General features: G+C 41.1%; 1 protein-coding gene across 2 annotated transcripts in view; it reads right to left on the minus strand.

Annotated features, from left to right (window-relative positions):
- Window positions 1-27,184, minus strand: part of CHMP1A (charged multivesicular body protein 1A) — a 69,596-nt gene that overhangs the window by 20,848 nt on the left and 21,564 nt on the right. For both annotated transcript variants that reach the window (XM_069216623.1, XM_069216624.1), the window contains exons 2-6: window positions 16,860-16,879; window positions 3,777-3,854; window positions 2,402-2,548; window positions 2,175-2,303; window positions 1,114-1,301 (exon numbers count right to left, since the gene is read on the minus strand). In XM_069216623.1, coding sequence (XP_069072724.1) covers window positions 1,114-1,301; window positions 2,175-2,303; window positions 2,402-2,548; window positions 3,777-3,854; window positions 16,860-16,879 — 562 coding nt within the window. The remainder of the gene's footprint in view (window positions 1-1,113; window positions 1,302-2,174; window positions 2,304-2,401; window positions 2,549-3,776; window positions 3,855-16,859; window positions 16,880-27,184) is intronic.

Here is a 27,184-nt window from a genome sequence, read left to right on the forward strand (position 1 = left end):
CAGAGGTGGCCTCCCAATGATCTGAGGTGTTTGACAGTAGAAAGCCACATGTAAAGGTATGTGGCTGGTCATTAACCACTCGTTGGTCAGAACACCTCAATAAATCATGGCATGTGCATAGGCAGAAGGCATAGCTTCAGCTGGATGTCAGATGCATGGGAACATTTTGTGAAATTTGTAGTTTTATGGTGCTTATTTCACACACTAGTTCGCTCACTAGCAAGGAGTGATGGTCTGAGTGCTTCCGGAAGCCCATTGACATGACAAGAAAAAGAAGTGTGCTTCCTGGGTAAGTATGGCACATGCTGATTTGAGCAATCGAATCCCAGGGCACGGGATTGTTTATTGTTCACACTTTATAACAGGAAGCTACAATCAGATATACACAATTAATAGTTCTTCCTGAACCGCATTGAGCAGTTATAGAGAGTGAACTGAATCTCCCTTAAGAAAAATTGAGATCCAAAAATGATGATAAATACATTTAGATGAAAACCAAAAACAAAAAGGTCAAACAAAACAATACAGAGACTGTGGAAGGGGAGATGGAGCGAGGGCAGTGGGAAGCAATGTGGGGTAGAGAAGAAGGGAAGATCCAAAAATAAAGGTGTACTAGTGAATGGAAGAACGGAGGAATGGAACAGGAGACCCTGGTTAAAAAGAAGGCAAAGAACAAAAAAGGCTAGAGGGAATGAGAAAAGACAGAAGACAGAAAGGTTCAAGCCATCTTCATTATGTGCCAGGAGGTATTATTCCGAGTGCTCATTTATATAACTTGGCAAACCTTCATTGAAATCTTTGTAAGCCATAGGCCAAATCAGTTTGTGAAGTTCTGCAGGCATAACATGCAAACAAGCAATTTCTGAGAGAGGAAATGGGAGATATTCCCATTTTCCAAACCAATTCCAAGTAACCATGTTTTGTCTCTCAGGTTAAACATGAGCCCAGACTTTATAAACCTTTGTGTTGTCTAAGCTTGGATTGGTATTCGTAGTTCACTTGTTCATCTTGGTACACTTACCCTCCTAAATGACATACGCTAGTATGAAACAGTACACAAGTCATTATCTACTAGTCAAGTATTGACAGGGGAGTGGAATAATGGAAGTGTACCTGCGGGAAAGCTGGTCTTCTGGATTCTTGACAGAAGCCTCTCCCACAGATGAAGCTCCTGCGGGTAGCTGGCTTAATTGGTCCATGACCTCTAGGCCATTTTCTTCAGCAATCTGTACAATGAGACTATCGACCTGTTCCTGAGGCGTTGTCAGTGTCATGGCCGAGCTCATGGAGTCTTCCATGACCTAGAATAACAAGGCAAATTAGACATGAACAATATAAACTAGCATAATATTCACAGGAGCATGACCGAAGAGAACGCCAATCCTTTTCCAAACCTCAACAAATAAGGGATAGGAAAGGCAATAAACATACAAGATATCCAATTACAAAACCACATGCTCACATTGAGAAACTGCAGTAATATTTTCTATCTTTATATCAGTGTTTAGAAATTACATCATCTGCAGGTTCTTGATGATGAAGATTCTCTCTTACTTAATTCCCAAAATAAATATGGAAAAATATATCTATTAAAAATATTTGCCACCTACCAGGTTCTTTCACCTAGCAAACTCCTAACTTGGAACCACTACAAATGACAGAAACCAAGTGTAAAAATGCCCATGACATGAAGTCAATACTAACCTTCCTTTCCTCAACCGAACAGTACATATGACCATTCCATTCCATTCCCATTTAAAACACCTGCTGGCCTATTAACATCCTGCACATTCTTCTCACATCCTGGAACCCAGCCCAGCCACCCGCTGCTAGGTGTTGATATCAATATCCTCTCCTTAAAGCACCCAACCTTGTCCCCCATCATCCAGGGAGATACACTAATCCTAGCTTATCTTCGGCAGACACAACAGCTGACAAAACACACACCAGACTTCAGCCCCCTTCAGGAACACAGATCAGGCTACCTTCTCACCCTCAGACACACACATACTTGAATATTTCCTTCAACAAAAATACACAACCACCAGCACATTCCTCCCAATGCTACTGTCATAGCTTTTAGCATTTTATCCGTATCTGAAACCAGTATATCTGGTGCACATTACATCGAACTAAACCAGTCTATCAAAAATAACATTGTTAAATGTACGCACTGAAGTGTGGACATCCAGGTTCTGAACCTGTTGCTCGAACTTATCCATTACTGCAGACACCTTCTGCAGGTCCATGGCCCCAAGGGCTTTATCCAAGGCCTTTGTCACCTGCGACATATTTTTGGCCACCTGGGAAAAAAAAAGAAGAACACATGAGGGAAACTTCAGCAGTCTGTGACGGTGACCCGCACAATCACATCTAGCTCCCATGGAGATGTTCCTTTTACCCCTTTCATGGTCACAGCCGTCTGGACTTTTGATGCCACTGCATCAACCCGAGATGCCATACGGAGCCAATTCAATCCTTCGTTCTTCTTTCGGATTGCATTCTCTGCATAAACCCGAGCACATTCCACATTTTTCTGCTGTAGAGCCTGAAACGACAGAGAAAGACATTGTCAAGTGTGTTTGACCTTCCAAATGCCGTTTAATACATGTCATTACTTCCCTTTATTTCTGTGCATGTAGACTCTGAATTCATATTATATGAACACATAATAGTCCAACATTCTAAACAGCTGTATACAATTTATTTAAAATGATGATCATTCTTGACTCCAATACATTGAAAACATTTCTTTAAGGATTATTATATATGTGTCCATACTAATTTAATTACTAATTGTTTTTTCTATTATACATTTGTAACCTTTGCCAATAAAATTAACGAATACAAAAAGTGAAGTACATATACCTCTATCACCAACGTATCTACCTCTCATTTTGGGCCACCATTGAATCAAACTAAAAACTCCATTTGGGTTTATTCAACCCAAGCTAAATAAATAGTTGTTACACAAACTCAACATTAAATACAACTGCTAAAGAAATTGCAAACGATTCTTAAGAAACTAGAAAACTTTAACAGTGGGTTAAATCATTAATTTGAAAAAACAGCAGCATTAACATGCCTCTCAAAGAACCAGTTTAATGACTAAAATACTACAAAATCTCACAACCAAAGTGCTGAAGGACAGCTCCAAAATATTACAAAGTTACATCTGATTATATGTATTTGTGCTTTTACATAGAGAGGACATGCCCCAAACGAATGTTAGAGTGCTTTACAAAAGGTACTTGATAGAGATTAGCAGAGCTGCCGCATACAACGATACAGTTCAAACTAATTTTTCAAGACATAGGACATCCAAAGCACTATTATAAGGCAACATTAAAGTAATTAGGGTGGACAGGAATGTGTTGGGTGTGCAATGGAGGGGCCTACTTATAAATTATAGATGCAGTACATTTTTAACTCTACAGACATATACAGAAATAGTCAAGTGCCATGAACAAATGAGGTAGAAGCAGTCAGCAAAGCTACCGGTGAGGTGCAAATTCTCTGTGACCAAGCCCACAATACAGAACATGCTACAGTTTGAGAGTTGTATAAACAAACTCTCCAGAAATATCAATGTGCTGCTTCACTATCAACTGCTATGAGGAAGGCTACATACATCATAATGAAAGAACAGTGAAGACCAGAAAAAAAGCACTTTGATACTAAGACTGTGTAAAGGCTATGAAAATAATACAATGCAAACTTGAGAGCATTATTAACTAATGACAAAGCTCAGTCATCTCACCTGGACCTTCACATACCTTTTTCACTTTGGCTTGTTCAGTTTTCGAGTCCTTCTCTGCCTTCTTAGACAATTTCTCCAACTGCTTTGCCGTGAACTAAAGAGAAAGAGATGTCTAGATATATTTAAAAGATTTTCATGCTGCCTAGGAGATGAGTCCAAATTAAACATTTGAATTCACTTTTCCATCTAGTAAACTGACAGCAAATGTGAAAATGAAAAAAAGTTACTCACCTTCAACAACAGTTATTGACCAGGGGATTTTCATAAAGCCAAATTCTAAAATATTCTTCTGCTGTCAGGAAACCAAGTCAGGCTTGGACTATGACAGAAACCACTCTCAGGAGAAAGTGGGATTAACTCCATGGTGAAGTCTCCAGAGCTGAGACTTGGCCCAGGAAAGGAGACTTGCTCAATCTAAATAGGACGGAGAACCTCTGGAGGAAGAATAGACCTGTCCTTAGGTGCAATTTCAGCATGGGTTGAAGGTGCAACTGAGCCTTCACATCTGATGACAGAATGGCTTTCATCTCCGGAGTGCTTGACAATCCTTCCCTGGACGTTCACAAAAGGATCAAGCTGGAACAATTTTTCTGTGCTGCCAGTTCTGCAAACAGTTACTTTCGTCTTCAACCTGTTTCATAGCACCAGTTGTCTACAGTGGATGATGGTTCCCTCAATGTGGTACAGACAGAGTTAGAGAGGCTGGGGTAGTATATCTTCCTAACTCTCAGAGAAGTGCTAAGCACCATATCTGGTCGCCAAAACCCTGCACTTCAATCCTGACAACTTTTCAAAATGATACCTTTTTCAAAGGTTAGACATACCCTTACTCTGCATGTAGTCCAGGTAGTTCTGGGGGGGGGGTGGGGGGGTTTCACAAGCTTGGCAGGATAAGCAGCTGATCTCAAATAAGAGGAGAATGCCTACCCTACACTGAAGAGTACTGATAATGGTCGCTTGGCTTGTTTTTGTATAGCACTTCATATTAGAAGAATTCTATTTCTGAGTGATTTAAATACTAGATGTTATTATCCAATTGAATGGCATTTCACATCAGAAAGATGTAAGACCAAGTCAGTCATGTAAGAATTTAAACCTCCGATAACATGCAAATCACCACATATGCCACTGGTGATCAATAATCCCACTCATCATCTCAGCATAAGTGCTGGTAGTCACAGCACAGAATCAAAGAAGAAGGGGCCTTAAATTTAATGTGTGCCTCGTCTCTTTGCAGTTGACTGGCAGGAGATGTGACTGAGCAGCCAAATCACAATACCCACCCCAATCCTTGCACAGTATTCCCGAAAGATTAGGATAAAATAGAAAAACAAAAGAATCAACAATAAACATTTTTAATGACTGCTGAGGTCTGTACTGTAGAGAAGCCTTGTAGATGCTATATGGATAGTTGCTTGTCTATCTGCCAGTCCTATATATATACGCACACACAAAAACACATCACTTAAATGCTCCATTTCGTCTCATGGATAGCAAAAGCGCACTCCAGGACCAGGAATATTTGAAAGAAAAGGTTTATTAGCAACACTTTTCGCAGTTCCGACCTTCTGTCAATACTACATCTCATTAAACAAAAATATGTTGTTCTCCTATGGGGAGCTCCTGAGAGTCAAATGTAATTGCAGTAACCTTTACTTTTACCAGGAAGAAGAGCGTAAAATGGTGGAGAGATTTAGGGTGAGAGGTTACCCCAAGAAAGTTTTTCTTGATGCCAAAGAAAAGGTAAAAATTAGTACGAGGGATGAGCTTCTCTTTCCTAGAATTAAAAAGAAGGTAGGGTTGAATGCAATTCATTTGATTACCACTTAAAATGCAAAATCACACTTGGTGAGAAGGTTGATTCAGAGACACTGACATTTGGTGAAACCTGATCCTGTGATTGGCAGGGAACTATCAACAAATCCCTTAGTTACACACAGGAAATCACCATCGCTTAGGTATATGCTTGTGCATAGTAATTTGAATGTGAGAAGTGATGTGGGTGGGTGGCTTAAGAAACAACAAGGATTTTAGAAGTGTGGCCACTGCAAAACCTGTAGAACAAGCAAGAACACCAAGACTTACTCTTTACCAACTGGAAAAGTCAGATACGTGAACAAGTTTATTACTAGTAGTAGTGACTTTTGTGTATATGTATTGATATGCCCTTGTAGCTTACAGTATGTAGGCAGTATGATTTTTCCGGTTCGTAATAGGATTTTGGAACACACGCGGGCCACAAGAAATGTTGCCAATAGTTTCCCTGTGTTGAGACATTGGTCCCAGGTTCATAACAGAAATACTACAAATTGTCATTTTAAGGTATTGACAGGGTCATCTTTAACAAAGGAGGAGACAGGGAGAAGAAGCTCAGGATTTTGAAGTCAGAATTTGTCATATGTCTTAACAGTCGTACACCCGGAGGATTAAACTCAGTTGAGGTACTTTTTGTTCATATTGGTCAATGAGAAAATTGAAGTTCATAGTAAGGAGATGTAAGGGGTTATGTCCAGCCCCCTTTTTTTGTTGGATGCCTTCGGGCCCTGGGGACCCTATCCCCAAAGGCCAAAACATACATTAAGGGGAGGGAGAGCGAGCATCAGCCCCCCCCCCCCCCCAAAGTCTTAAAAAGGCCCCAAGGACCACATTTCCTAGGGCCTCCCGGGGCTCCCGCCTCCCGGGGCACCCACTAAGCACAAGATTGGGGGCTGCAGAGAGAGACCCAGGACTACCGTTTGCTCCCCGCATTGTTCCTGCCTGAGCAGCTGCTTTTTGCGTCCTCCCTCCGGGCGGGAGCAATATGTAGTTGGCGAGGGTGTGGGCTATAGTTATCTTAGGGCATGAGTTCTAGTGATTTGAGATAACCATAACGTGATTTTCAGAGGTTTTGCACGTTTACAACAGCATGTTTTAACTGATATTTTCATCTAACAATAACAACACTTTAACCTTTGGTTCTTTCAGTGAATTTCTAGGGTTTTAACGTAAAGTAACATTCTATTACCATGCGTAATGCCAACTGCCCTCTGAGGAAGCCAACCACACCGGGGTGTTGGCTGCGGGGCCTGGCTTGTGGTCAGTCTGTGCATCCAACCGCCTTTGCACAGCGTGGCCTCTGAGCAGCCAACCTTACAACATGCACAACCTTCTGCAACACTAAAATACCAAAAAAAAAATACAAAAAAAAGAGCCTACTGGCTTTCTCAGTGGGTGAGCATATGACTATATTTACATTTGATCTATCATCTTTCTTCAAAAATAATCACCAATAATTGTAATCAAATGTATATTTCAATAATTGACAATACAAGGTTTACTAATATTGATTACTAAAAAAGTTTCATTTTTTTATCAAAAAACCTATCTGTCTCTTTCTTTTTATGTAGTTTTTATTATTACATTTTGTGGGACAAAAATTTGAAAGTAAATAGAGACATTTTTTTTTTCAGGCCTCTGAATCTTTCAATATTTTTCAGCGCAAGAAATGCAATCATAAAAACAAACACATGAGGGTCTGTTTTTTCATAGACATCTTTAGGCCACATAAAATGCAGCCATAGAACCAGCCCAAGCGTGAATTGCATTCTCAGCTGTAGAACAAAAGCTCAAGCCTGGGAAATTATTTAGAAAATATGGAAAGTTCTCCTAGGGTCATGCAGTCAATGAACCAGGTGAGTTACTGTTTTTTCCATTGTTGCTGGGTGGCTGCAGAGCTCCCTACACACCATTAAAAATAAAATGAAAAAATAAAAATGGTGGTGCCCCTGCCCTTGCCAGAGAAATCACTAAAAACAAAAAATATGTAAATAGTCCTCGCAGGGCATTATGGGACCCTCTTTGAAGGAGCAGTGAATAATAAATAAGAGGCTCCTCCTACCAAGCGACTTTAGTAACCAGGCACCCTATTCCCGGGGGCCTTTAATTTTTTAATAAGGGGAGGGTGCATGCAGCCCCGACTCTGAGCTTCTTTGAGTCCTGGTGACCCCAATCACCTAGCACCTATCTTATAACTAAAGGGAAAGAGGTGTGCAGCCTCCCCATGCCTTCTTGGGCCCTGGGGACTCCTTCCCCTGAAACTATCTCATAGGGAAGGGGTCATGCAGTCCCCCTCCTCCACAAGCCTTTATGTGGGACCCTATCCCCTGGCACCAGAGGTGGGTTCCCAACCACTACTTGGGGGCCACGGGAGAAGTCCCAGGGCTCCCGTGGCCCAGTCTTTTCCCTGCATGCTGTGGGAACTGACATTGCTCCTGCCGAGAGGGAGCAGCTGTTATTGCTTGCTCCCTCCGGGCGGGGGCAATATGTGTTTCTGAGCCTGCAAGAGCACGGGCAAGTAAACCACTGAGTTCCAGGGTAGGCTCCCTGGGACACAGTGTGTGAGCTGGCCCCAGGGAATGGACCGGGATGAGAGGCTGCACAACCCTCTTACCCTTTTGTTATTTGGGGTCCCTGGGGGCTTTTAGAGGCTTGTGGAGAGGGGCAGCGCATCCCCCCTATATATTTAACACTGGGCTCTCTGTGCCCTGGCCACCTGGTGTGGGGGGTTAGTTTCAAGCTCAGGAGCCCACACTTTTTTAAAATCCACGAATTCAGAGCAATTAAAAAAATTAAATAAAGACATTTGTGGCCCCAGAAGGGAGTTCCTCTGAGACACCACCACCAGGCCTATGGGGTTGGGGTATCCCTACCGTGCCCCCCCTTTTTTTTTTCCCCATAAGGACTCAAGACTGAATCCAGAGTCCCAAGATGGCTGCCACCAAATCTTTTATGACAGCCTACCAGATCTCACCATGAAATCTGTCGGCCCTGGTGATCGTCCGTGCCGTGATAAATACAAAGTTTTTGAGCATTAATTGCTCAAAAACTACTGAACGGGTTTATGCTAAATCACAAAAGCAATCTTTATGAACCAAGATTTAGCTTTCTGCCAAATCTGGTGTAAATCCATTCAGCGGTTTGGAATGTAGCTGTGTCTAACGTTCCTATGGAAAAATGAATGCGGAAAACGTGTTTTGGCACCCCCCTTTTTCTTGGCCCCCACTTGAGAGATCAGCCTGAATCTTTCCAGGAAGGAGCAGAGGTAAAAAAATAAAAAAAAAAAAAATAAAAAAAAAAAAAAATAATAATAATAATAATAATAATAATAATAATAATAATAATAATAATTGTGGGAAATTTTCGTGAAGCTTCATCCAACGGCGCCAAAATGACATAAGCAAACCAGAACATGCATTTCCAATGGAAAGACAATCCTAACTAACTACTCTGTGACGACTGCCACCGGGTATTAAAAATATATATTTTCATTGAAAATACGAACGATTCCAGGGACATTATAGTTAGGTTCTGAATTTACTCACATAAAATTATAGAAATTCATCAGCTATAGTTATGGGAAAGTCAAGTAACTATAACTCGAGCCCTAAGGTAACTATAATTAGCGCCCCGCCATGCACTGCTTATTACCCCACATATTACTTCAGTCATGACAACCTTTCTGACATCATTGATAATATCCCGAGACATTTGCAATAAAATTATTGTTGAGAAAACTGTGCATGGCGGGGTTGCGAGTTTTAGTTACCTTAGGGTGCGAGTTATAGTTACTTGAGTTAACCATAACTATAACTGCTGAACTTCTATTTGTGAAAGTACATTCAGAACCTAACTATAACGTCCCTTTAACCTTTGGTTTGTCAGTGAATTTCTACTTTTTTTTTTTTTAAGCATACACGTTAATTTAACCTTGTGTAGTAGCGGTTAGCCGCAGGGCCCGGCCTCCAGCCAACCCTTCCAAATGCACCCAAACCAAAGTTGTGCATGGCCTTGGGCTGTGTGCAGCATGAGTTTGGATGCAGTGGGTGTTTTTCCCAATTTTGTTCCATGATTAGTGGATCCACCGTTAATTTACACCGGGGGCTGAGCTGTGCCCCTATGTGGATCCGGGTATTGGACCAAAATAAATAAATCAATAAATAAATCGGGCAATTTTTGTCCATGAGGGACCCCTCTATGTATCTTATGGGGTCAGGATACCTGCATACCTCTGACCCCTATTTTGCACTCTTCTTTTCCCATCTCCCAGCCGATGCGACAAACAAAATGGTGGCTGCAACTTTTCTGTCAGGTTGTGGCCAGCCAATTAGGGCCTTCCTTCTGCCCCAGATACGCAAAGTATTTAGCAGAAACAAAACAATTAGAAAGTCAAAGCACCGCAGAATAAAACTCCTACAATCACTTTCTAAAAATAGAGGAAAGTTTCATTAGAATAACAGTGCAAAAACAGTTACAATCCAATAAGGAGAACCTGAGATATCATTTCTAAAAGAGTAACGTAAAAAAGCACCAACAAAAAGTAGAGCACCAATTGGTTATCACTGTTAGCAGGTGATCTAGACCTAGGCATAATTTCAGGCAGACAGTGATGGAGAGCAAGTCGGATATGACAAGCAGATTTATCCCAGTAAAAGATTTTACCTTAAGACTTAGGGCCCAATTTAGAACTTGGTGGATGAAATACTTTGTCACAAACATGATGAATATACTGTCCGACGTATTATGATCCTCAAAGGCTATAATGGGATTGTAGTACGGCAGACAGGATATCCGTCAAGTTTGTGACGGAGTATTCCATCCACCAAGTTCTAAATCAGGCCCTTAGTCTCTGAAATAGAAGACAAAGAGCAAGGTTCCAGGCTGTATTGGGCAAAGCCCTCTACTAGTTGGATAGCTGTTGGATGAGGTACTGCTGAAGACCTTTGTTTTGGCAGGGAAAGTTTTGAGAGGGAAAATTCTAATTTCACACCCACTGAAGCCTCCTTGTCAGTCAGATATTTTTGAAGCCTTCACCCAGACAAGATTTCTACCCTCAGACTTAAGGCTTGATTTAGAGTTTGGAGGACGGGTTACTCTGTCACAAGGCTGACAGATATCCAGTCTGCCGTATTACGATTTTCATAGGCTCTAATAGAATCGTAATAGGACAGATGGGATATCTGTTACGTTTGGGACAGAGTAACCCCATCTGCCAAACTCTAAATCAGACCCTTAGCCTGTTTTTTTGGAGCTCAAAATTCTCCAGTGGGGCAAGCATGCCACCTGTATCCAATGAAGTCCTCTCAAAGTCAGACACATTTGCTCCGAGGTCCCGCTAACGCTCTGGAGGGATTTAAAGTTCAAACAGTTTGCAGGTTCCAACTTTTCAGACTTTCTAGAACAGTTGCTCTTGGTCCCTCCTAAGGTTCCCAAGACTACAAGGACAGCACTCAGGGACAGTGAAGTGCTCCATCAGAGGTCACCAGCTGGATCCAATCTAGTTACAGTCATTACTGGTCACGTCAGGAAAATGGCATTTTGCAGTTTGTGTGTCATGCACAGGGATTCAGCCAACTGACTCTTGGAATCCACTTCTCAATCCTGGATCAAGTGGAAACAAGTCCAGTCCCTCAGGTGTCCGCAGATTACAAGCAGCAGCTCCAGTCCTCTTCTGTTCTTTTACAAGTCCAGTAAGTGTTTTGAGGCGCTTGCCAGTGGGTGCTGCCAACTCCTGGATACTGCATCACCAATGGGCAAAAGGTTCCCAAGGGCAAACCTTCCAACTTCTGCAGAACATACTATTTGATCCATTGCAAACTAAGGAACAGTACACAATTCTCTGTAAAATCAACATGACAACTACTCTGTCCTTGGAAGGAGCTGGTGGCACACCTAATTGTTTATCTAAGGTAATGAGCAATCCCCCTCCTACTCACCACGACAAACTATTTCTGGGGGAGCTTCCTTTTCCAGGGAAACTCAAGCCATGACAGCTATTCTAGGAACTGAAAACCTCTCTTCCCCACTCTATAAAAGCATAGGTCTTCTCCGACACCTTTCAAGTTAATGAAACTTCTGGGCCTTCCTTAACTATCACCATATTTCACCCAAGCAATCCTGCCAAGCCCAAGTCTCTGCTCCGCGAGTACAATTTCACACATCATTAAAAGGCAGCAGTGATAGGCCATTATTAAAGGCAGTACGGACATGCTCAGCGCATGCAGGCTAATGACAACGAGGCTGCTTCCGGCATGCAAAGTCTAACTTTTTAAAAGTTACCTTTCCTGTATGTTCGTCAACATATATCCATTAAAATCTCTCTTGCACTGCTTTTTAACAGGGCATTAGTTCACCCCTTAACCTCACCATTCTCAGAGTCGGTAGAGTACATGCACTTCTGTTTTCCTCTCTTATCGTAGGAAACACAACTGATTGTGTCCTGTTGACATGTCTGTGGCCAAAAGCAAGAACGAGGAAACACTGGGAAGGGCAATTCTAGTAAAAGCATTTAGTAGCCCACTGTTAATACTTTCACGTGTCACCAAAAAGTAATTGAATGTCATCTAACAGCACCAACAAGCACTTCCTTTGCGACTAACATTATTAAGAGAGACTGAACAAATGAAATGAAAGGTGAATATTCTTCCTCTGTCCACAGATTTATTTTTTGCAAACTCAGAATACTGCATATGAAAGAGAGCGTGAAGAAAAAGACGACCTGAAAGGCTGATTTTTACCGCCACCTAGCTTCCACAATCCAACTGACCTTTTACAATAGAATGATCCCTTGCACGCTCCTCAGACATTACTTCCAACTATGCAGGCTTACTGGGGTGGTTCAGAAAAAAGGCATCCATGAGCATGGAATCTTTATAGGATATTGGTATGAGCGAACTAGACAAAGTACAAATATACCTTTCTATATCAGCTTTCAGCGCTCAAGCATGTGTCGTCACAGTAAACAATCATTCCCTAGTACCAATGTTACAAATAAGGTGACCACATGTCTGTAAATTTCACTAACTGTCCTTTAGTTGGATTTCACGTTCATTGCCCGTGATGATCCCTTGTACTGATGCCTTGTGTACGTAATTTTGCGGATCGCAGTGAGCTGCACTATTCCCCTGCGAGAAGCCTCAGAGTTCTGCAGAATTCCCTGATGAGGCCGGCATGCACTCCTGCTCTGAGCACATAAGCAGCCCTTCTCTGGTCTCACACGGACTGCGCTGGGCCCATTGTCTTACTGCATGCCGGCTGATTGTCACATACAGGATGACTCTAGGCAGTTATAGCGTGTAGCGGACCTCCTCCTGCTCTGGCCTATGGCAAAGCATTGTGCTTTTGTCCAGGGGCTTTTTTCCACCACACCACTGGGCAAGCTGTTGGTGTGAGATGGGTGCATTTTGAAATATCTTGACTTCAAAGTTAAAGCACAAAGTGTAACATGCAGATCAAATAATTGTTTTCCATGTGGATAAATCAGTGGATCACTGCTATTGTCAGTCTTTTGTTACTTGCTGTTGTTTTTCTCCAATCTTTCATTATTCTGAGATTGCTAAATAGGGTAATTTTGGATAATAATAAATACTTGTACAAACATCCCCAACCACCATGTTATGTTTTAAATCCAGAGTTTCTGCATTTCTCCAGGCCAGGCATGGTTCACATACAATACCTATCAGTATGCATGACATCTGACTTCTACACCTTGTAGTCCTCGTTTTCTTAAGTAACATTTCCCATACATTGACTTACACACGAGTCACTGTCTCTGTGTAATATGTGTGTGATGTAACGCGCTCCGACACCCTACCCTACATACTTGGGATGAGCAGCAATATAAAGGAAATTTAATACACACAAGAGCGGGTCTATGTGAAGATTAGGGGCACCATTGGAGGGTAATAGTAAGGGAAACCATGGAGAAGTTGGTCGTTCGAGATGCATCAACAAAGTCTGTCATGCTGCCACTAACAATAAGCAGGCCCTGTCAGGGGCGTAGCTGACGTGGATAAGCCAATAAAAGCCTGAGCAAGCTTCAAGCCTTAAGCCTGGCTCTAGCTCAGCTTGAGGTTCCATACCAAGCTGAGCTTTCAGATGGCTTAAGCCAGTCACCCTTGTTCTAACTTCATGTACAAAGAGGTAAAAACAAAGCATTAACAGAAGAGACAACTGGATACTTATTAAATGGCTGATTTGTACACAGTGAAGCAGCAATACCTGGGTTAATTGCAGCTTCCCCTTAGTCTAGCTGAGTGATGTTAGGCAAACATTTTACTTTACTGACCCTCCTTTTGCTTCATTTCACATATGAAGGCACCTTCAAATATGTGAGTTCAGAATACCAGCTGTACAAAAACCTATTGTGTTTGGTTTAATAGACTATGTTGCTGTATTAATAACAATCTGGGCTACAGACAGGGTTCACATGACAACTGCTGTGCCTCTCAGTTTACCAATGCCACTGTTCAGGGTGAGGAGGGGCAGGAATGGGTTTAAATCAAGAGCTACTTATGCTCAATAAAAATCATTCTGAGCCACTAATACTATTAGCATTATAAAAATAACTGCATCAGACTAGATTACATTAGTGGCCATACCATGCAACATTACCAGCAGAGATCCCTCAGTGTGTCAGGTAGGGTTGCCAGTGGTAATGTTAAAAACTCAAGGGCATATTCATGAACAATCACGCAGCGCAGCAAGTAAGCTTGATGCTCTGCATGACAGGGAAAGGGCAGAAATACGCTGTAACATAATACGGCGCATTCCTGTCTTTTCACTGCGCTGGCACACTATGTGTTGCCTAGTGCCAACGCAGGCACCCTTGAACCATGGTGCACGGTTGTCTGCATTGTAAGCAGGATTGTTTTTGTGCAGGAACGGACACCTTCGTACACAAATCCTGCAGACATCCTATGAAGCATTTCCTCTTTCTTTTTGTGCTGCAGAATGTAGCACATGTAAAAAGAGGAAACAGATGAGAAATAAAGATATTTCTCCACATTATGACTCACTTGGGGAGAAGGAGGCCTAAAATGTTGACCCATTCCAAGGTCTTCCGGTAATGGTAAATTTGGGAATGCGCCAAAATCCATGGGTGGGTGCATGGAAACACCTGCACTCCACCCATGGAACGCATTCCCAGGGCAGAGTAACGCAATGCAGTGATTTGTGCTGCATTGCGTTGAACTAGATTTATCAAGCCACACAAGATAGTCTTGAGTGGTTTGAAAAGTCTAATTTAAGAATTGCCCGTTGCGTGGTGCAAGGGTGAAGGGTAAAGCAACTCTTTCATAAATATGCCCCCTAACAATTTGGAATGCCTCTACCTGAATAATACATAACGGCCACAGCTGCAACACCCCTGGGGAGGCACCAAAGTAATAATATGAGTAATACCCCTCACAGCTCCAACAGAGTCATCATTCAAATGATTTACATATATTTTTGAAATTCAACCATGCAAAAGAACACTGGGGTGCACACAGGAGAGCTACTTGCAGGTAGCTGTAGGCCTTCTAGTACTTTATGAGCTACCTGAAGAAGCCTGGTTTAAGCTAATGTTTAAAAACTAACATTTCTAAATGGTACTTCTCAGCGCAGTGCTATAATGTGACATATCAATGTCAAAGATTCTGCAAGTTAAAGAAATACACTTTTTTGAATTATGAAGAAACTTTATAATATTTTACATGTTTTTTTGTAAGATTTGCATGGCAAACATTTTCAAGTCTGATTTTGCACGTGCTCTGAGTCAAGCCAGGCCCTTGGCTCACCTCTAACTCGGCTTGCACTTTTAATTTGTTGGCTCACTCTCCCCCAGGCACAGCTATTATCCATGCAGCCTGTGCAATGCTCCAGACCGTAGGCAAAAGCATTTCAAAAGTGGGAAGGACTAGTAGGAAGGTGAAGCCTATGAACAGAGGGTTTTCATTTTAGTGTAAGCTCTGTTTCTGTAATGTTTTTATTTTACCTTCAACAATTAATGGAGAACCAAGAGCAGAAATGCCTAAAATAATATGACTGTTGAGCACTAATCTAAAAAGTCTTCTAGTGCCACACTGTAACCTGCCAGACAAACCTTGGATGGATTTCTCCCACATTCTTTGAAAAGAAGCCTTCTGTTAACAAAAAAAGTGATTTTCTGTCTGTGTGAGTTTGTTCATTCTGTAGCGCTACCCCAGCCAAAAGACAGCCGAACCCTGCACAAGATACATTTGGTTTTGTATATCTGGTCACCTGGGCTAAATCATTGAGGTGGATATTTACTAACATTTCAAACACCACAGGACAGTAAATGTAGATCACGAGCTGCATTACGTGAAAGGGAATGAGCAGAACCGTACGGACAATATTTTCAAAGATATGGCATGTTGAAATTGGGATTGAAAGCTCCCACATGCAAGTTACACATTGAACCTTCTCATCATCACTCGGTTCACTTCCTATTTAAGCTCTTTCTTTCTCAGATCTCTTTTCTCTATCTGTTCCTTCCTCTCATCTGCCTTGCCATTCGTCTCTGACTCTCTCCATCCCCCACATGCTTTCTCAGTTTCCAGGATTTCACCTTTTATGTGCCCCTTCGACATTCCTTTTCTCCTTTTAACCTTCTCTCTGCCACCCTCAGCATCTTTCTGCATCTGTTTTTCACTTTTTTCTCTGCCCCATCTTCCTCTGTAATCCTCTTTTCTCTCTCAGCTGGCAGATCCTTGCCTACTTTTGTCTTCTTTCTCTGTTCATTCTCATTGTTTCAACTTTGTCGCTCTGTCTCCATATATATGTCTCTTTTTTCCTTTCTCATCATCTTTTCTCTCTTTGTTTCACACTTTCTAGTAGAACTACTGCCTGTGAACTCAAAGTCTGTGTTCAGCAACACAGTGCTGCTTCTGGCACAATCATCCATGGTACTGGAGTGGAATTCTGAAAACTGCCCCGTAAGCCGCCAAATTCTGCTTGGGGTTTGTATCTTCACTAGTTTTTTCATCTGTAAATACGTCCAGCTATATGCAAATGTTTGCTCAAAACCCCAATGTATAATATAAACTAAAGAACGTAAACCTATTTTAGCCTGTACTAGTACTAGCTATTTTGTAATCGTGAGATGTCCTCAGGTGTGCTTGTAAAAATTACCTTTTATCCTGAATTTCCATCACTATCCTCGCCCTGGGATAGGAAAAATCTACTTTTAGACAAACTGGTTAGCAGCCTCAACCTTTCTAATCAATGACCAAATTAAAGACAGGTGTAGAAAAGACGGTCGCTGAACTTCTTTATCACTCACCTTCAACTGGAACAGTGTATCTGAGGGGATGGAGAACAAAAGAAAAAAATTAGGACTAGAGTAAAAATAGTATTTGCAATTAATGTCTGAATACATTCAGACAAAAATACAATGAGAAAAAACAAAAGTGAACTTCATTTTTTAAGCTATTACACATGTAATAAATGCACTTCTGTGCCAGTATAGAACCACCACTTGTTTCACGTGGTGTACTGAATGTCTACTTACAAATAATCTTTACCATGAATGAGGATAGCTGCACGCTGTGCCCCCCTCCCCCCCGGACAAACTCAAGTTAAGATTACATTCCGGTGTTTTTCGCAATTCAGTGTTCAACCACGATGCACACGTGGCATTCCGTTTTGTGTACAGCACTTGATGTTTAAGATGCACCTGCTACAATTCAAATGTTCTCTCAAGCACTGCAGTGCTATGTGTTATTACTTGACAAAAAACAAAACAATAAATCAACAAATCCCCCATCTTTTTAAAGGTCATCTGTATCGAATAATGCTTTTACAGCCACAGAGCATAAAGATATCCACACCAAAACCTAAAAGTAAATTTGCCACCATTCGCCCCCATTTTATAGATATGAAATAATTAGGAACCACTACCTAGTGAAGATAGGGTCTACAGTCAGCCCACTTGCCACACCCACCATCTGTCCCCTAAATGATATTACCTTGCTCCAGTCTTCGCAACAAAATGTAAACGTTACAGACTTAAATCAGTTCTAGAATTCACGAAGTAGTTTCATAAAATGTGTTTGTAAAAACGTATAGACAAGGAATTTCTATACATACGAAGCTTGAACCATCTGTTAGTTATAAACCTTGTCCCTTCTAGCGCAAATGTGAGTGATGTGTAAAGTTTTCTTGAGGTAACATTCTAACAGTCAAACTAAATAATTTACTTTGACATCATGTCTATGGCAAAAGAGAAAAACATCAGGCAAAGTCTCTTTCGCCTGAAAAGTAAACAATGCAGTAAAAGTACTGCTCGGGAAGACTGCAAAGCAAAGAGTGGAGCAGTACCAGTGTTTCCACATAGGACTGCAAAACGCAGAATGGGACATCAGTGACGTTATATTTCTACTGACCATGAAACAGATTATAATTTTAAAAAAACAAGCATTTGCAATGCAGTAGGTCTCACATTTGCTTGAGTTACAACTATTGGTGTTGTAAATGCATAACTGGACTTTTCTTGCCACATAAATTGGTCAACCCTGCCGCATAATGTGGTCCTCTGTGTCACATAATTCCAATGGCCCTGCATATAACTAAAGCACTTCCATTTACCTTCTTCCTCTGTCTGCAAAACAAAAATGAAAAACTGCTATTATGTATTATATTTATTTATATTATTGCTTTGCGGTCCCTCCCAACCTACAGTGGGGACCCAGAGATGACCTAGGCAGAAAGGGCACGTTGTGCTGACCATTTTGATGGTGGTCCTATTGTCCTAGGATCATCACATAGTGAGTTATGGGTAAAAAATGTTTTGTAAAAGGAATGCCCCTCAAAACATTATGGGGCGAGCTTCTGAGTGCAGCAAATATTGTAGTATCTTGACTGTAATGTTCAGAACAGCCCCTAGAGGGCAACACAATACAAATAACATTTGCAAAAAAACATGGTCATGTAACCATATTATCAGCCCCTAGAGAGCATAAGCACTTGAAAACAGAATGGCAGAACATAATGCAGTGTAACCATATATTTAGCTCATAGAGGTCATAGTGCATTACACATTTTCAAGCCTAGCAGGCCTACTAGAATAGTATTACAAACAAGGCCCTTAAAACACAAACTACTCCCAGCAGTAGAACAAAGGTTTCAGCCATGAGAGAACTTAAAAAGACACTGAATGGTGGGAGAGGATATTTTTGCTCCCCCCGCAGCCCCTCCCACCAAGCCTAGTGTGGAGACCCAGAGAGAACCTACACAGAAAGAGAGCGTTAAGCTGAACATTTTGATGGTGGTCCCATGGTCATCACACAGTCAGTTTTGGGCAAAAATGTTTTGTAAAAGGTATGCCCCGCAAAGCATTATGGGGCGAGTTTCCGAGTGCAGCAAATATTATAATATCTTGACTGTAATGCTCAGGACAGCCCCTTGAGGGCACCCCAATAAAGATAGCATTTGTAAGAAACACGGTCATGTAACTATATAGTCAGCCCCTAGAGAGCATAACCACCTGAAAAGAGAATGGCAGAATATAATGCAATGTAGCCATATATTTAGCCCCTAGAGAAAGTAGTGCATTACTAGAATAATATTACAAACAAGGCCCTTAAAACACAAACTACTCCCAGCTGTAAAACAAAAGTTCCAGCCATGAGAGAGCTTAAAAGGCACTGAATGGTGGGGGGATGGACATTATTTTGGGGTCTGCTTAATCTAGTGTGGGAAATCCAGAGATGATCTAACAGAAAGATTGTGTTGTGCTGCGTGTTTTGATGGTGGTCCAACTGTCCTAGGACAACCACACAGTAAGTTATGGGCAAAAATGTTTTGTAAAAGGAATGCCCCGCAAAGCATTATGGGTGAGTTTCCGAGTGCAGCAAATTTTATAGTATCTTGACTGTTATGCTCAGAACAGCCCCTAAAGGACACCACAATAAAAATAGCATTTGCAAAACAAATTGTCATGTAACCATAAATTCAGCCCCTAGAGGGCATACCACAATAGGAGAGAATGGCAGAAACTAATGCAGTGTAACCATATATTTAGCCCCTAGACGGCGTAGTATCATACACATTTTCAGACCTAGCAGGCCTACTGCAATGATATTACAAACAAGGCCCTTAAAAACACAAAGTACTCTCAGCTGTAAACCAAAAGTTCCAGCCATGAAAGTTTAAAGAGACAGTGAATCGTGGGGGAGGTTACTATTTTGGGGTCTCCCCTAACCTAGTGTGGGGACCGAGAGATGCCCAAGACCGAAAGAGTGTGCCATGCTGAAAGTTTTGATGGTGGTCCCGTTGTCCATAGAACCACCACTGGCTGAGTTATGTGCAAAAATATTTTGTGAAAGAAATGCCCAGAAAAAGCATTATGGGTGAGTTTTCCGAGTGCAGTGAATATTGTAGTATAGGCTCTCCCGCTGTGCCGGGAGAGCCGCACTGAGGATTTCTGTGTTTTTCCCGTTTTAAAATGTGCCGGTTTGTATATTTTTCAACTCCTCAACTTGTACGTAAGTGGTACTCAGGTAAAGCGCTCCTCCGATCAAGTTCGTACTATATGAAACTTCCCAAAAAAAAAAAAAAAAAAAAACACAATAACAAAACACAAAAGAACCCCCTGCAGACACCACAGAGAAACAGTAGCATGCCCAAAAACAAAGAACAGGAAGAAACAACATACAGACACAGAGCGTGAAGCAGAGAGGCAAAAGAAAAAAGAAAAAAAAAATAGTGCACCACATTAAGGTATGTGGCTGATTGTGCAATAATCCATGTAAAAAGGTCAGTCTCCAAGGGAGAAACAAAGCAACCTCAAGGCGGAACAAAGGTAAAGCATTAACCTACGAAATCAAGGGAATTTTTTAAGGCAGGCTAAGGAACAAATGAAAGTGATGGGTGTGAAATGGGTGTGGTGAAAGCCCACAGAAGTAGCTTACAACTTGTCGAAGACGGCGCATGTGGGCTGCCTAGCTCAATCTAAAAACTACCACTATTTGCAGTGGTGTCCAGTGTAAGTCTGGAAAAGCTAGGACCATTCCAGAATTTCAGGGTATCCATATAACAAAAATCTACAGGCAGGGAATCTAAATAGATATGGTGTGCGTAGTCAGTGGTTATCTTTCCTTGGTTCTGGTCCTCCTACTAATGCTGTGGATCACAAATGCTGAGTTAAGAAATGTATATACGTAAACTGCTGCACAATAAACTTTGTGCCTGTCCACTAGTTGGCAGTGCGTCATGGCCCTTTTCATGGGCCTTACTGTGATTGTCCACTAGGTGGCACTGCTTCATGGGCCTTACTGTGATTGCCCACTAGGTGGCACTGCTTCATGGCCCTTACTGTGATTGCTCACTATGTGGTACTGCTTTATGAGCCATACTGTGATTGTCTAGTAGGTGGCACTGATTAAATGGCATTACTGTAATTGCCCATGAGTTGTCACTTCTGCATATAGTACTCAGCTACTTGCCAGATCGTGTTACTGCTGTATATGTCATACTCCGTCTTACTACTGGGAGTCAGTGCTGTACGCATTACATTCTGAGAGCATTGGGTGTCTCTGTTGCATGTGCCATTATATGACTGATGTCAATGCACATGCCACAGATCTTCCACTGTATGTTTCTTTCACAATTGCCATGTACACACCTGTCTCTCTTTATTCCACTGGTGATCATCCAGTGCTCAGACTATTAGGTCTTACTTTTACACATGCCATACTTGTTCTCCTATTTGCCTCTTCTGCACAAGCGGTAAGTCTGTTCCTTCTGTCTCTGATGCACGTCATAATTTGATCACTAGACGTCCTCCCTGTTGCACATATGAAATGCTGAGGGGCTGCTAAGTGTCCCTGATCCACATACAACACATTGATTGGTCATTTTTTGTCGGTTCTACACCTGCTGTGACACTATTTACTGTTCTGTTGCCCTGCAGCACATATATTGTGGTTGTTGTGTGTCAGCGGCGTGAGGCGATATGATGTCACCTGCTTTGAAGAGGGGCCCGAGTCTCCGATATAGTCATTAGATTTGGGTTGAATGGGAGCTCCCTGAAGGGTGGGGGCCCTCCTGCGCCGCATGGGGAGTTAGGGCCCTGCATTAGAGCCCTGTTCTGTGTCACTGCTCAATATGCAACGCTCTGGCCAAGTTTGAGCAAGTGTGCTGCTGTCCACTGCGGGCAAGGAAGGCTACAGAAGCAGGCCACTCAATCAATCAAGGAATTTGTAAAGCGCACTACTCACCTGTGAGGGTCTCAAGGCACTGAGGGGGGTACTGCTACTGCTCAAACAGAGTATTAACACCTCGTCAGGATAATATACAATATTCAACTACCCATACAATACTGCCATTTTCATCTGGTGTGAAGAGAATTAGGTATTAGATTTGTTAAGACAGAAATTTCGCAACTTTGCCATCTTGTTAATGTGCACATGAATCAAGTGTAAACACGAGAGAGAGAGAGACAGAGAGAGAGAGAGAGAGAGAGAGAGAGAGAGAGAGAGAGAGAGAGAGAGAGAGAGAGAGAGAGAGAGAGAGAGAGAGAAGAGAAAGAGAGAAAGAGAATTTCACATCATTTATTTCTCCAACATTCAGTTTTGTCACCTTTCAAGGCACGCATGTACGGTAATGTCCTCAACTGCTGATGCTTTAGATATAACTGACTGTCATTGACTTACTGTGGTAAAGACAACACTATCTGTGAGGATCAAACCATAATCAAGCTCTTGGGGACAACACAAGGTATAGTGGCTTTATCATTAGCGTAGTTCTCAATCATCATCACTTGGTATCTGTTACTGAGGAAGGTGGTGAACCGACTCTGGACTTGACCTCAAAAGCTCATAGTGTTCAATTTGTTCAAATTACTGGCCATGAGAAGTGGCTAAGTCTAGATGGCCTTGCAAACAGCTATCTCTTCTGTCCAAGATGTCATGTGCATTGCCCATATCTTCAGGGTAGCACTTCCCTTTCAGAAATTAGAATAGAAGCTATATTCATAGTACCAAAAAAGATGTTTCTTATCAACGTGAGAGTCCAACTGATTTTCCACAGTCCTTTCTGAGGCTTTCTCTGGCCAGTGTAGTAAGTTAGAGACAGAATGGTAAATTAAAAGCTAGATTAGGTCGAGCACGTTGTTTTGTATTATTAGAAGTGTAACTAGATTAAACTTTAAAGAGTCTTGAAAAGTACCTTGGGCTACCGAGAGTGATCAGGCCACACCAGGTGGCTTCAAAAATATAAAAATCCTCTTTAATTATATTTGCAAAAATATGGTAGTATTTTGTTGGTTTGAGCTGATTAATTTTGTCTAATAGGGTGTCATTCTGATTGGTAAGAAAGAGCCCCACATGTTTTCGTATTTTAGCGGGGGCTGAACCAACATTGAATATGTTTCTGATGTAGCAGATTTTATCTCTGAAGTAGTGAAGGAACTCCTTGCACTTGGGCAGGAAGTTGGTGGGGGTAGTGTAAAGAGATGTAATAAGGATTCCACACACTGTAATTGTCGTTCCGATATATAAGAATAGAGAACAGTTTACATTTGGTAATGGTTTGGTCTGTTCGTGGAGACAGCTGGCGCTTAAAGATAAAATGGTATGTTAATATCTTTTCTTTGTTTTTTTAAAGTATAGATGATTTAGTTTTTCACAATTCATTTTATACTTTTCTGCCTTTCTGGCAGATGCTTCTGCTTAACAGACCGATTTAGAGAACAGTGATTGAATTGGTCTTTTTGAGAAATTATAGAGAAGTAACAATATTTACTGTTGTCAGAATAATGTAGATCGTGAAAGAATCATTCATCCACCAACAGGATAAGTTGTTTTATTTTTTAGGATGCAAAGTATCTGCACCCTGACAAAATGTGTCAGAGATTGTATGTTGAGAATGTGGAGTTATTTTAATACATGGAAATGCAGAGTTAGCGAATGCCAATTAGTCTTTCATCGATATACTGAAATTGGGGATTGTAAAATGAAAGGTAATAAATGCCAGGTGCGAGGGTTTGACAGATGAACTAAAATGTAGCATTGTTAGGAACTCAAATGATACTTTGGGATATTGTTTCCGAGACTACCGAAGCATAACGGATGTATGTGCCGTTTTATATAGTGCAGACAAGACTCGAAAGGGCAGCAGAGTGCATAAGGACAGTTACAACACAAAAGCATTTGTGGATCTTTATAAAAATAATAACTGAGGACAAAATGCAAGATGCAAGTGATAACCACATTCGATTAGTTATATTCAACTCATTGGGCATAAATTACCACCAAGATTATTAAGAACATTCAAATGCCTGAAGCTATTATAACTTAAATAGAATATTTCTACATAATTGATCAAAGAAAACACCAGTAACAAACATGATAACTCACAAACTAAGAAGGAAAGCATTTTAAAATAAAGGAACACACAAACAGGGTGGCTCAACAAGATGCATCAAGCAAATTGGGAACTATCCATCAAAAACTCACTTGAGGAGGTTGAGAAACAGGTCTATATGTCAGTTCTGGGTCTTCGACAAAACAGTTTTACCTTCGCTTTTAGTAAAACAAAAAAAATATTTTCAGATTTCTTTTTATGTTTCTGCGCAAGTTTTCATAATTATAAATATGGTAACTTTATCACAGGGAACTTTGCAGTAGATCACAGTCAACAGGGAGGTTCCAACTGAAACTTAGGTAACTTCATAATCAGGAACAAGGCCACTGGCACAGGAGCGCTTTCAATTAATACTTTCCAGACTACAGTTGATATGGAATATGGATGCCTCTGGTGTATTCAGCTTCATCAACTAAGCATAGCTGTATGACACCACTACAAACTGATTGTATTTAACCTTAAGCAGGCAAAAGAACATTTACCTATTTACTTTAGAATTTGGTTGGGAAAATACTTCCACATCAGGTATATGGTATGCGTCTGAAGTAGGTTTATTGTCTTCAAAACAGTCATAATTATTGCATCACCAGTTTCATTTTCTCAGTGCGCTAAGGAACCCAATCCGCTCGTCAGTTTGGAGTGGATGGCAATCCGTTTACACCCAGACTTCAGTCCTTCCCTTCCTGTTATCAGCACTTGAGAAGTTCATTTGTTACCATTTAAGACAGTGACTGGAGATAAGTCTGGGTTTGTTAAAGAAGGATCATCTTTCAAGAACAATAATTTCACAGAACCATACTGTGTGATGCTCCTGTATGGCAAAAATAGTTTTTAACGTCCTTGGAGCTAGAGAAGGTGCACCATCAAATAAAATAAAAATAATAAAGCTGCACATTACCCCATCTACTCTCTACGACAACGCCACAGCTTCCTTCATGATTTGTTCTTCCTTAATTATTTCCTTCTGTCATCTAATTTTCTTTAGTGTGACACCATGTAAGCCCATTTCTGCCGAATAGGAAGCTTTCGCAACCCGGTAGGTATCAGTCACTCGTTGATATTCCAGCGTAATGATTGACTGAAAATGGAGGCAACATAATCCTAATGTTTTAATAAATTGTCATGATGCAGTTCTGCATTTTCAAGGTTTTAAAAAAGTTTGATTGTAGGCTCAGACTTTTTATCACAAAAGCATGCATACTGTCTGCCATCACCAGAATAGGGACCCTTACAATGTTTCCAATGAAAACCTGTACTTCAGCACAAAAATGAGCTTAAAGCCTTTGGGCTTTATGCATCTGGCATAGGCCAGGCAAGGTAGATTATGGATAAGTAAGCTTACAGGCAAACAGGAAAGGTTTCAATAAAAACACTCTGATAGTGTTGCTATTTGGATGTTAGGAAAACTGCCATCACATAGGACAGTAGTTCTTAACCTGGGGTCTTGGACCTGTGGGGTTCCGCAACACCTATTCAGAGGGTCCATGACTGTTTAGAAAATTAGTTATTAACAGATTACTAAAGTATAAATAGATTTTTTTTAAAGAAAAAGGTAAAATAAAAAAATTTAAAACTCTCTTGTAAATAGGAAGGAATGTGTAATAATTAGGATAGAATCCTTAGCTTAATTCATGGGAGCAGCAGCGCAAGTACAGCAAACTGACTAGTAAGGACGACTGGTGTCCCCAATTGAAACACTGGAAAGTGCTGAAAGAAAACATGAGTTAGGAGCAAAAAAGTAAAAGTCATATGCTGAAGTCTAGCACAGTGGTTCCCAACCCTTTGACTGTTGTGGACCCCCACTTTATCAGTACTGGAACTAAGGGACCCCAACTGAATCATTATTGGGATCTGGGGACCCCCCATTGAGTTATTACTGAAAGCTGGGAACCTAATCTGTTAATATTATTAATTTTTTAAGCCACCGTGGACCCCCTGAGGAGACTTCACGGACCCCTAGGGGTCCCTGGACCACAGGTTGGGAACCACTGGTCTAGCATGTCAGTTCACCGTTTATTAATAAAATCACATTTTGAAAAAAGCTCCTACCATGCCATTAAAATAAAAAAGTCACTTTTTGTATATATTTTTTTTATTTGTGAATGAAATAACGTTATTTCATAATTAGTCTATTTGTTTGATGCATACTGGTTTCTTTTTTTTGTGAGGTCCAAGTCATAGAAAATGCTTAGGTCGGGGTATCTGCTTTTCAGTCATGATTCAGTAGAGGTCCACAGATATCAAAAGGTTAAGAACTTCTGATCTAGATTGCCCAAAAGAAAGGCGGGGCATTTACAAGCCACTCTTCCAAGCTTTAGAAGGGAATTGTCTATCTTTGATGATTTGTGACAGCCTGCCATCTTGTTACACAGAACATTCTGTGTCCGTGCCCACCAAAGATGTAATGAAGCACAATCATTCACTGCATTGACAATCAGAACCTGCTTGACAAGCAACATTTGTTGCATATACCTCTCTGCATCCCTTTTCTCATGTCAAAGTCAACGGATCACTCAATTAATAATTAGATTTCGCTCAACACTCTCTATATTGTTGCCATATGCTTAAAACCCTTCTAAAACATCTGCTCACAACCCTGCTTAGGTATGAATTTATTATGACCAATGTATGTTGCCATTTGGTTACTTCAGAGGACGACTAGGGCTAATTTAGTCTGAAGACAGAGCAGCTAAAGTCCAATTGTGGTGGGTGAACGGGCTGGTATTCTTCTTTGCAAGCCGAATGTGCATGAGGTTAAGAGTTGACACAATTGTATTTGAAAATCCCAAGTGGGCTTCCAGTACCACAGTACTCAGTTTTTCATAATGAAGTCAACCAGTCACCAGCAGATGACACACGAATCTCAGAGGCAAAATCTTAACTCACTTGGCTATTTTACTGGAAGTTATATTTTAAATACATCACTCTCTGCATCAAAAATAAACTAATCTCTATGCAAGAAAACGTTTTAAAAAACTACTAGGATTTAAAACAGGTCTATCACAATATAGCCTCAAAGTAACATTATTATAATATATATATATATATATAATATGAGTTGAGCCACTCAAATTGTAGGCAGTGAGGTGTGGCTGTTTTGTTTGTCCCCAGCGGAGTATGAAGCGTTGAGAGTTCCCAGGGACGGTGCAACACTGGACGCTGACCGCAGGGCATTAAAAACAGGACCCTCAGTCCAGCTTGGCCTTCTGATAATGGTATGAAAAGATGCTATACCTGCTGGCA

The sequence above is a fragment of the Pleurodeles waltl genome, chromosome 12 (genome assembly GCF_031143425.1).
Source record: "Pleurodeles waltl isolate 20211129_DDA chromosome 12, aPleWal1.hap1.20221129, whole genome shotgun sequence".
Classification (NCBI taxonomy): Eukaryota; Metazoa; Chordata; class Amphibia; order Caudata; family Salamandridae; genus Pleurodeles; species Pleurodeles waltl.